Below are 11,720 nucleotides of genomic sequence, written 5' to 3'. Positions count from 1 at the left end.
GACCCCTGCTTCAGTTCCCCAACTCATCGAGAGCAGGTCCAGTCCCACTAACACTCCTGTTTTTCCCCCCTGGTTCCTTCATCCTACCAAGGGATGTGGTTCTATATATTCTTTTCCACTGGTCAGGTACTCCTGTTCACTCTCAAGTGGTGTTCTGCATGCATTTCAGTGTCTGAAGGTGTATCCCCGATGTATCCATGGAGAGATGCACTCCAGGTCCACCTACTCCTCTGCCATCTTGTTCTCCCCGCTAACTTGCATTTTAAAGAGTATCTCATTGGATTTACAGGCACTTCAAGGGCCACTTAGGGACTCAAAGAGTTATGTTCCATCTGAGTTTCTACCTAAAGTTTGCCAAAGGTCAAAATAGCAAATCAGTCAGCTCACAGATGTCGCATCATGTACTTAATATGGTGTTGTTTTCACCAGATCTGAAGGCTGAAAAGTGGGGCAGAGGTTCTCCAGATTCCCCTCTGTGTCCAACCAGCCCATTTCACACCTGCATTTCCATTACTGCCTAGACCCTGCAGGCCACCAAGTGCATTGGACATTAGCCAGAAGTCAAGAATTAGCAACTGCCAGAGCATCCTCTACAAACAGGAAATGTAAGAATTTAGGGATAGTTATCAACACTGCCCCAGCCCTACCCCCAGCTGAGGGGAGATACCTGTATGAGCAAGCTGTCTGCAAGGTCCTGGGCTAAGAAGCCTAAGAACAGCGTCTTCACCTGGCGAATGGAGACAGATACATCAATACACATACCTGTTTAGCTTGCAGCCTAGCCAATCCATGGAAGGAAGGACCAGAGACCACGTGACTCTAGGAAGGCACCTGGCTGGCTGGGAGGAGAGTAAGAGGGAGACGTAATTCTCACTGCACTGACCCTTTGTGCCTTTTGAAATGTGAACCAGGTGTAAGGATCAGCTCTCCTCCATGATCAAGACCATGTGAAGTGTGTGGAGAGCTTCCTGCCAGCTGTAACACTCTCCCTTAGATTTCAGGGTGAGGTTGAAATGTTTCTTTCTCTGGGTCATCCTTCTCAATCCTCCCAGGCAAAACCGCTTTCTTCTCGGTGCACCTGTCCACTTGTATTACACTTCCTGGACAAGAATGCTGTAGCCTGACTCACTGACATGTGAGCCCTCAAGGTTGGGACAGGATGGTGTTTATTCCTCTGACTCTTATGGGAATATATGCAGTATTTGCTGGACACACCATCCCACCCCTTTTCCCAGTTTGAGGCCCCTGCAGATGCTGGTTTTCACCTGTATAAAGATGAGCAGAGATGAAGGGGTCATTCTGGGATTTCCCCCAAAGAAACTTCTCTGTTTATCCCTTGGGTAAACAGAAATGCCTAATACAATCTTCTGTTTATAATGAAAGGTGCACCCAATCCACTTTTGATACGCCTCCTGTGCTGTTCCAATACACTAGGTGCTAACCACATATGGACACTGATTATTTGAAATGTCAATAGCATGACTGAGGAATTAACATTTTAAATTATTTCATTTAAATAAACATAAATGTAAACAGCCACATCTGGATAGTAGCTACCATATTGGACAGCTCCTTTCAAGAGCTTTCTTCCTCGAGGGGACAGCCTTACCAGCTGAACAAGACAACCCTGAAGCATGTCTTGATTTTGAAACAATTAATTGAGAGCAAGGTCCACAAGTACCTGTTCCTACAGTAAAAATTCAGTTTATTCATCTGTTTATGACACAGTACTCGAGAGGCAAAGTGTTTCACATCATAGATTTCACTTCCAAATCCTTGGAATGTTCATTTCTTTGGCTATAAAGAGGGACTAGCCAGGAACGCCAGGTAATGCATAGGAAACTAAACTAACAAAAGAGCGGGTGGGGTGGGCAGCGCTAATGTCATCCTCCCAGGGATGGGCACAGGGGGCTGTTAGCCGCAAGCTGACTGTGGAAAACTGTTAGCTGGAGCACGGAGCAGCTGTCCTGGATGCTTGGGCCCTCGCAGGGGTTCAGTCATCCCCACCACACAGGTACAGCAGCGCTTTCTGGTAGTCGCCCTTGGTGTCTTGCTACAAATGGCCGAGAAAAAAAGAAATTCTAGGTCAGGAGACAGATCCAAATTCTGCAGGAACAGAGAAGCAGGCCCACGGCACATGGAGGCCCTGTGGGACCTGCCCAGATGCCCCCACCCCATCAGAGGATCCTCAGAGAATGGTCCAGGGGGATTACTGCCACAAGCGTAGAAAACGGGGGGTTCTGGGGATTAACATGGTACGTGAGCTGAGGACAGAACCTGGTCTGCTCCTCTTGCACTGAGGTCCTGCAGATACCACCCTCTTTCTCCCCAGTCTGCACCCTTCCAGAGAAGACACATGAGGCCCCTTGTGGGCGTGGGAAGAAGCTGATAGATTAAGGAAATAATTACTTAGAGTCTAAATGCCCCAGAATTTTAAACATATGCCCTATGAAACCTAGTTGTAGTGAACTCAGCTCTGAATTCATCCCTGGTGACCACTGACATGCCTTTGACATTTTCAGGATCTTTCAGAAAAAGGGGTTTGCAACATACGTCTGAACTAAACACAGCAGGAGGGACCACAGTGACTGCAATCAGTGCTTATAAAAGCATGCTCCATTCCTCCAAAACAGGGACAGGCTAAACGTGGGGAAGAGACGGGGGTTCTGAGTGAGGAAATGTTGCCCAGGCTTATCACAGAGGAGTTTTAAGAAATGCAAATATAATAAAATGCAGTTTAAATTAACTGAAGTCTTTTCAGGATGTTAGCAAGTTTTATAGGATCACTGTCATAAACACCAACTATCACTGTAGAATAAGTGTGGGAAATATAAAATATTTGCCTGATTCTTTAACTTTTCAGGACATGTTGTAATAGCACTTTGAGAATAAACCCCTGATATTTGATGAGTAGCATCTCTTCCCTGGGGAGTTAGGAAACAGAAAACCACCATTTTGCCATTGTTCTGACAGACACCCGCCTGAGACCCCCAGCCTTCTGATGGCCAGGTGGGGCTTACCTGAATGTAGTAGTACAGGGACTTGCCGTACTTTTTCTTGAATTCAGATCTAATTTTCAACATGTCCACTTCACTGCGCGAGACCATGATTCTAATCAGGACCTTGTCGCGAGTGCCCTTGCCCTGAAAATCAAATTCACACTCTAAGATACAATTCACTGACAATGTTAATCATTAAAAAGGAGTCTAGCGGGGACTTGGTGATCCAGTGGGTAAGACGCCAAGTTCCTAACTCAGGGGGCAGGGGTTCAATCCCTGATTGGGGAACTAAGATCCTGCCTGCTGCACAGAAAAAAAAAAATATATATAGTAATAAAAAAGTCTAGTCGGTTCTCTTGCACATAGAACTGACCTAGGTTCTTGATGCTGCCCTAAGAGATTACAATGATAACAGTGAAACTGCTCCCTAAAGAACAATGAGCATCTCGGAATTCCAAACACACCGGTGGCACAGACCCCTCCACACCATGCATTTAACAAACGTGAACTGAGCACTAACTACTGCAAGGCTCAGAGTTAAAGCATGCGAGTTCACCCATGTAACACAAAGCTCCTGGCTCTTGGGGGCTCGGGGAGCACACGTAACCACGTTCACCACAGCTCTGTGCCATCATGAATGGTACAAACAATAAGGACCACTGAGATTACTTCCAGAACCTTACACCAGAGAACAGGTCAAATGTGACATGGAACCTAAGGGGAACGGGAAGAGAGGCCGTGTGGGTAAGAGGGTGGCCCAGGAAGAGGCGGCAAGGGCTCGGAAGCCGGGAAGCATGAGGCACACGTGACAAGTGGGAAAGGGGATGGGACTGTGGGAAGAGATGGCCACTGAAGGGAGAACTGCAGGGCTGGCTTTGGACTCATACAGACCCAAGTTCAAGTCCGGCTACGCCACCTCAAGCAAGCCGAAAGCTTCCAAGCTCCATTCTCCTCCTCTAGAAAGAAGATGGCCACACAAGCCCCATAGGTCTTTCAGTAATGATTTACGATGAGGTCAGCCACACAATGCCTACGGCACAGTGGTTGCTCAATAGCCTCTCCCTTCCTTGCCTATCCTCACTCTGGGGCACTAGCGGGGAAGCACTGAGAAAGCTGAGCAGGAATCTAATGTGATCACCATCTGGCATTTTCCGTCCCATGGCACTTTGTTTTCTGCCTGTCCACAAAAATGCACTGAAGTAGCTGGGAGAAGCCGAAGACTGAGAACCAACGGACTGCAGCTTCCCTCTGACAGGTGCAAGCACAGCTGACCAGTGTGGCCACCTAGACATGAGGTCTCTCCCGCCATCCGTTAGTTACGGAGACTTAGTTTGGGCCACAAAGAAAGGAAAGCCTAGTGTGGAAACATGGGCCTCTCGGTAGGCTGCTCTTACCTTCATGGAGTCATACAGTCTGTCAGCGAAATACAGGGGCTTGTTCTGAATGCACTGGACTGCGGGGAGGAGAAAAGGGTCAGCAAATGGGCTGCACAATGGGAAATGCTCAGGGAAAACAGGGGATGCTCCAAAGCCCCGAGTGCTTTCAAATCAGGGGAGTCTGACAGCCATAGAAACTGACGCATATATGTGTGTTGCCCCCAAGGACAGAGCCCTTTCCCTGGTTATCTTGTTCTGCCTGGGCAGCTCTCCATCCTACCAACATAACCCCGTCTTCAGTCCCACATCTTAAATTCATACGGTGAAGATTATGAAACTACCTACAACACGTAAAGAAGTCACACGTCCCAAAGCCACCTGAATTATCAGGGTGGTCATTTGTTACTTCTCTGCTTCAGCACAGTGGACTGAAAGCTGATGTCCACTAGGATGGGGCAGTGGTGGGGGCGGGGTGTGTGTGTGTGTGTGTGTGTGTGTGTGTGTGTGTGTGTGCACTTGCTTACCCAGATTCAGAAAGGCATTTTCCAGGTCTCCTTTGACCTCCTTCTTGATGCTCTCCAGCATGTCATAAGGGCTGTAGCTCTTGTACCTTTCAAATACTAAAGAAAAGCAACAAACAATTATTGTAACAGCCACTAAGAGAGCTGTCAATGGTCACCCACAGAGTTACACATCACACACACACGGATGATCACAGCATTCTGGGGGTTAGGGACTGCCTTGTGAACCAGGGCCAACACTGTACCAGTTGCCCTGGGGCAGCCCTCCCATGCATCTGTCCTGAATGGCACAGCCCAGGGCGTGTATTTTGACCATCTTCATCTCTATAGAGTGGAACCCATTTTATCTAAGCTACTAGAACCAGTATGTAGCACCCAGCCAAGTCCATTATTTCAAAAAATGTGGCAAGAGAAAATGACACCTATTTTATCTAAGCTACTAGAACCAGTATGTAGCACCCAGCCAAGTCCATTATTTCAAAAAATGTGGCAAGAGAAAATGACCTAGACAAGAAGAGGCAGCCCACCAAACAGGCACCAAACATGGAAAATATTTAGGGGAAAAAAAAAAGCATCCAAAATGGGAGAGAAGGTTGAATGGATTTGGCGAGGAAAAATGCGTGAGATCACAGGGTACAGAGTGGAGAATGAACTCTGTTCTGGCAGACCCGAGCCCCAACACAGACACCCGCTGGCAATGACCCGTCTGGGAGGGCCCTTCATTCGGGCCCCGGGACTCTAAGACCTCCCCAGAGCAGCACCCACCTTTCTGGAGGTGGCACACGCTCCGCTCGGTCATGATGCTGATCCACTTGGGAACATCAGTTCCTTTCCTCTTCACACCAGCATCATAGAGATCCTATGAGCACAACCAGCCAGGAAAGTTAACCCCACAATCCAGAGAGCAAGGTCATTAAAAACACATCACACACACACAAAAAAAGAAAAAATCTATGCTTTCAAAATGCCAAATGAGAGAGGATGGCACGGCAGGCACAGGAAAAATGTGCTATTTTCTTGATCAGTGTCAAAGTCTTGCTTAAGAGCAGTCTTCCTGAGGCACGGACACGCAGTATGAGACTAGGTTGTTTGTGAGGCGGATGCTGAACCAGTCTTCCCTGAACGCTGAGGGAAGAACCAAGAGCTTCTACTCATCTACAGAAGGATAAGCCAATGCTCACTAGTGCCTCCAGCTCGCCTCCATGTGGCCCTTCCATCTACTGAAGACAGCTGCAGGTCAGGTGCCCACCCTGGGCTTCTTAGAGACTGAGAAAATGATGTAGCTGGGAAAAAAAGCTGCTTCAACCACATTCTCAGTTTCTAGAAAATTTAGGGGCTACAAGTAATGCTAAGAATGTCAAGGAAGGCGGGAGAAAGGCTTACGCAGGAGCCAATACTCATTGAGTGACTGTCCACTATCTGGGCGCTGCAAAGCCTAACTTCCATTTCTTTATTAAAAAGCTTTTTCTACCTTCTGCTAAAAGTGCTGTGTGAAATATACTGAATTTTAAAACGAAAATGAATTAAAATTAACCTTGTTCTTCAGCTCCTCTGAAATACACTGAGACATCTGTCGACCCTCTGGGAAAGGCAGGCAGTTCACAGTGATCTGAATCAGCTTCCCAACTAGCTCTCAGTGATTATGGGACGAGAAGCAGCAGGAGTTCCATTTGGCCAGAAAGGAAGGAAGGACTTCTGCCTCCCTCGTCTTCTCCCCCACCACCCGGGGCAGTGGGCTTCCCCGTCCCTGGCCACGCCTCTACCACCTCCTTCCACTGCTGTGTGTTGTATACTGTATTAGGGTTCATTTGCAGCAACTGCACACCAGTGTGCACAGCTGTAGCACACCCTGCGGAAACTGGTTCCTCCATACAAGCAAAGCTTGAACGAGCAAATGTGAGTCAGCTGCTGATCCTGGAACTAACACCAGCATTAGAAGGTTGTAAAACTATGGCTCCCAGAAAGTGCAAATGAAGCCCACAGGTTCTTTGACGTTTCTCACTCCCAAACATGGAGCCCACCTCCTCTCCTGCTGTCTGGAGGCTGGACCTAGGGACTTGCCTCTGATGAACAGAGTGTGGCAGAAGTGACAGTGTGGGGCTCTTGAGGTCACATCCTAAATGGCACCTGGCTTCCTTCTGACGCTGTCTCTCTCAGATCACTCCCTCTGGGAGAGCCTGCTGTCACACTCTGGGAACACTCAGACAGCCCCTTAGCGAGGCCCACGTGGAAAGGCACTAAGCCTCCTGTCAACAGTCACGTGGGTGGGTCATCCGGGCAGCCTCCTGACACAGTCAGGCCCTCAGAGGATGCAGCCCTGGTCAACAATTTGTCTGCAACCTCATGAGAAGCCCTGAGCCAGAACCACCCAGCCAAGCCACTTCCCAGGGCCTGACCCACAGACACCGAGGGGTAATACACGCTTGTGGTTCTAAGCCACTGAGTTTCGACGTAATTTGTTACGCAGGACAGATGACTACAAAGACTATCCAGAGACTAGGAAACAAAACACCAAACCAAGAAGCTTGGCACTGACCCTGGCATCCTGGTCTATCAGTTCATAATCAATGACAGAGCCATCCTCTGCTCTCCGACCCTGAAAGAAAAAAAAGAGAGAAAGAACATCAAATGTATATCTTTGTACATTTTAAAACTGAAAATGTTGATTTCTCCCCAACTCATGTAAGCCACTATTTACTGAATAGACACCCTCTGAAAATTATTCTTCACTTAAAAGTCTAGGCAAGACCAAGGATTGCTACAATAATTGAGGCAGTGAAGTGGGGGGCTGTACCCTCTGTGGTACCCATTCTTGGGCTAAGCACCTTACAGAATCCACCCTCTGTCCACCCCCCGAAAAGGTAATGATATTTAAATTCCTTCCCTCAGAAAGCAGACAATCCAGAAGGAGAAATAAGGATGGGATAAATGGTAAAGCCAAGTATCTGTGGCTCTAAGCAGATGTGAAATGCAAAAGAAGAGAGAAATCCGTCAAGTAGTATCATCAGCAAAGTCTATGGACAACGCGGTACAGCTGAGGTAAACCCAAAGGATGTGTCAGATGAGGGTGGTACAAGGGAATGGGAGAAACCCCCTCCACGCAAGAGGAAAGTCTCAGAGGAGTGAGGTGAGCAGGGGGAAAGCCTGGGGAGGAAGACTAAGGGAGGGCCAGGGTTCAGAGGATGCCTGAGGCAGTTGAGGGTTTGTATGTGATACAGCAGAAATGAGTTTCGATCAGGGTATGAGTAAAACGGTACAAGTGGATTTCAAAATGATGGGTAGGTGACCAGACTCAGGGCAGGTGGTAGAGAAGGGAGCTGGGGAAGGCGGAATGGAGGTGTAGGTGGCCAGGACGGAGTGTGCCCACTTGTCTTCAGGGTTCCTGGATGAAATTCCTCTTCCCTTGCAGCGCTCAGAGTCATTAAAGTGCACATGGGTCAGAACTCAGACTTAGAAGGGAAGTGCCTTTCAGCTACATTAATGTGTTAACCTTGGCAAACAAGCAAAGACCTTCTCCCCAGGCAAACCACTACCTGGGCAAACCATCCCTTAAGAAATTATAACAGGTGAAAGAAACAAGAGGGTCACTTCCCACTGGGTCCTATGTGACAACATAGAGAGGCAAAATGACTTGCCCCAAGTCACAAGGCTGGAACAGAAATCCAGGCCAGGAGCCAAGAGCTGCCTCTTCCTCCTCTGGCCCCAAAGTCCACCTGACCATATGGTTTTGCAGGATAAGAAATCCTATTATACAAAAATGACAACTCTGCAGTTGACAGTGTAAACCCACTGTCAAAATACAGCTGGAATTTCTGATGCAGGCCCAGAGGACTGAGTTAATTCGCTCCCAAGTATAAAATGAGGTATGCAACTTGCTTTGGGAGGAAGCAAGGACAAAGAAACGAGCCGGAAACTAACCTTTGCGAGGGCGACCATCAGCTTGCGGAAGTCACCAGATGTGTCGGAAACAATGTCCTTCTCCAGATCGGTCTTGTACACTTGGAAAACAACACATCTGGTTTAACACCTCCTGCCTATGCAGCCAGCCACCCTACCCATCCTCTGCCCACTAAGCCTCTGAAAAGCAGAAATCTGTGGCAGCGTGGATGTACCCCTAAAAATGAGGGTGGATTCTCAAGAAGGAATTTTACCCTCATAAAATCAGAACTAGTATTATTATATTATTATCAGTGACAAGCAATACACAGAGAAGGATCAGACAGGGAATCCTCAAGCTCGCCTTTGATTAGGGACCTCCTGTCTAGCTCAAATACTATTTCCCAAACTTCTTCATTATACTTATTTAGAACATCAAAAAATTTGGAGGACTACACACACACACACACAATTGTGCTTTATATCCACTGATTGAGAAAATGCACAACGGCAAAAAACTATTAAGAATTAAAGGGTACTTTTGAATGAATTTGTATTTTCCTACTCAACACCTATGTTGAAATGAAGTACCGCACACCAGGCACGCTGCATCACTCACTCCACCTCTGGCCTCCTCTACTGCTTGGTACACATGGTTCTGCTGTCTCTTGAAACAATGACCCACAGTCAAGTCTGGTAATCGCCTCAGCAGACACTGGACAGCACTCAGTACATGAAATCCACGGGGGATACTTTCTACTTCTCCCCATCAGATCTCTTTTGTTTCATAGTCTCTGCTTTCCCTCCCGTATATCCTTCTGAACTAGTTCTAGGGGGATGCAGTCACAAAGCTCAGGCCATCAGGAGATGGAGGAGAGTGACCTGGTCACAGCAAACCCCTGGACAGTCCAGATGGCAGGTATTTCTACACATGGAATCCAGGGATCCTATCCTGAACACCAGACCAGGGGGCCAGGATAGTGGTCCCAGACACAAGGTGGAGTGGATGCACCATGGGCCTGGGGCTACTCACTTTCCTTGTAGACTCTGTTGATCTCCTGCAGCTCCTGGTTGGTCCTTGAGCAGATGATCTCAATGAGAGAGTCCTCATCAGTCCCCAGCCCCTGGGAACCGGGCAGCACAGACATTAGCAGGGAAACCCCTCCCGGCCACTAGCCCACTTCTCTGAACTCAATCAGGTAAACTGCACGCACGAGTTCAGTCTACAGTGCGCCCCTTTCTGCATTCCTCCTGAGGGATCTGTACTGAGTCCTTAGCACAAGGTAATGTTATATTCTATTCCTTTAAAAAAAAAAAGCTTTACTAGAATAAAGGACAGTTTAACTGGCATTTTTTTTAGCTCAACTATATATATATACACATACACACACACACACATATATATATTTCCCCACTATATATAAACATATAGTTAAATGGGAAGAGACAGTAATGGAATACACCAACATGTTAGAATACAGCCCTTTTTGACGATGGGTTTATAAAATGAATAACTTCATCTTCTCTTTGTTTCTTTATTTTTCAACTCCTCTAATAATCAGCCATTATTTTCATAGATAAGAAATCATTTACTTTATTACACAATTCTGCTCATTAATTTAAAATAAAGGAATATAGAGATTTTGAGCTGTTTGTTGGCAGCCAGCATTGTTAGATTGAAATAAGTCTTTTACGAGGGAAAGGTATAGATAAGATAAAATTTTTAGCTTTACCTCTTTGAAATGTAAAACTGGCTTAATGTTAAAAATTTCATTCTTGTACTTCCATTTTTGCTTGATTACTATGCACTCTTCAGGCATTTTAGAGAAGCAAAAGGAAATAATGAAGCGCCAAATAAACCTAGACACCAACACTTTATTAAGGAATGAGAATTTGATGGGTGATGTATTCAAGTTTAATATATACACTTTTGAGCTGGCGTGCCAGATAGCTTGAAAGGACTCAATGAAACATGTATTTCAAAGCTGGCTTCATGATCAAAGTCAAGATTTAATAATCAGGATTCTCTAATACTCATCTTTCCGAATATGGAAATATCACTTTGAACTAAGCAGAATTACCACTGTTTAAAATGTAAATCAATTATAAGGTGTTAATACAATAAGAAACTTACTTATCCACATGAGAAGTGTGTCAGCTATTAATTAAACTTATTAGAGTTTATGTGCCCCTGAAAAAGTAGTTTGTATAATATGAGCTAAGCCTCAGGTTAATAGTTAATTCTGAATTTTATTCCTCAATCTAATCTATGAGCCAAAGCCTCTTCTCCCAGAGTTTTTAATCATGATATGTAGAGGTGCTTGCAAAACCAAAATTCCTTCCCTTAGCAAAAGGTCTACACAACATTCTATATAAATATTATACAGAGACTACCAAGCATCTTCACATATTTTAAGGGGCAGTTTGTCAATCTCGAGGATGTAAACATAGTCTAAAAAATAACTCATGCATTGGAAGAAATGTTATTTCTTAACATTGTTGAAATGTAAAATAGCTACAGTAACATAGATTTGTTTTCTTGCATCACTGATATGCCCATTTTAACACAGGAAAATTCTGAGTGTTTTTTCTCTATATTTAAAAGTGACCTTGGCAATTTCAAACTTGGCCCAAGCTCTCCACAGACTGTCCACGGTTCCCATCACAAGGGCAATGTCTACTGTACCATATGGCAGATATTGCCAGTGGTATTGCCAGAAGTCAAAACAGATTTTTTTTTAAGCATTGTTCAGTTAATGTCACTCGGAGCTTTATGGATTTCAGAAGGGTACTCAGCTGTGATAGCTAATGGACGAGCTGGCCCAAGGTCAAAGATCCAGCAGTCAAAGCACGTTTCATTGGACCCAGTTACAGAGATTACAATGGTGATGGACAGCTCTCACAGGTCTGTTTCAGGTCACTAATACCTAATAACAGATACAAGTAAA

General features: G+C 45.8%; 1 protein-coding gene across 1 annotated transcript in view; it reads right to left on the bottom strand.

Moving 5' to 3' along the window:
• Window positions 1-1,688: 1,688 nt before the first annotated feature.
• Window positions 1,689-11,720, bottom strand: part of ANXA2 (annexin A2) — a 44,440-nt gene continuing 34,408 nt past the window's right edge. The window contains exons 6-13 of the mRNA XM_052646397.1: window positions 9,806-9,896; window positions 8,815-8,894; window positions 7,433-7,492; window positions 5,662-5,755; window positions 4,900-4,995; window positions 4,394-4,452; window positions 3,021-3,143; window positions 1,689-2,053 (exon numbers count right to left, since the gene is read on the bottom strand). Of these exons, the coding sequence (XP_052502357.1) occupies window positions 1,994-2,053; window positions 3,021-3,143; window positions 4,394-4,452; window positions 4,900-4,995; window positions 5,662-5,755; window positions 7,433-7,492; window positions 8,815-8,894; window positions 9,806-9,896 (663 nt within the window). The 3' untranslated portion in view covers window positions 1,689-1,993. The remainder of the gene's footprint in view (window positions 2,054-3,020; window positions 3,144-4,393; window positions 4,453-4,899; window positions 4,996-5,661; window positions 5,756-7,432; window positions 7,493-8,814; window positions 8,895-9,805; window positions 9,897-11,720) is intronic.

The sequence above is a fragment of the Budorcas taxicolor genome, chromosome 10 (assembly GCF_023091745.1).
Source record: "Budorcas taxicolor isolate Tak-1 chromosome 10, Takin1.1, whole genome shotgun sequence".
Classification (NCBI taxonomy): domain Eukaryota; kingdom Metazoa; phylum Chordata; class Mammalia; order Artiodactyla; family Bovidae; genus Budorcas; species Budorcas taxicolor.
This window is presented reverse-complemented; position numbering and strand designations above follow the sequence as displayed.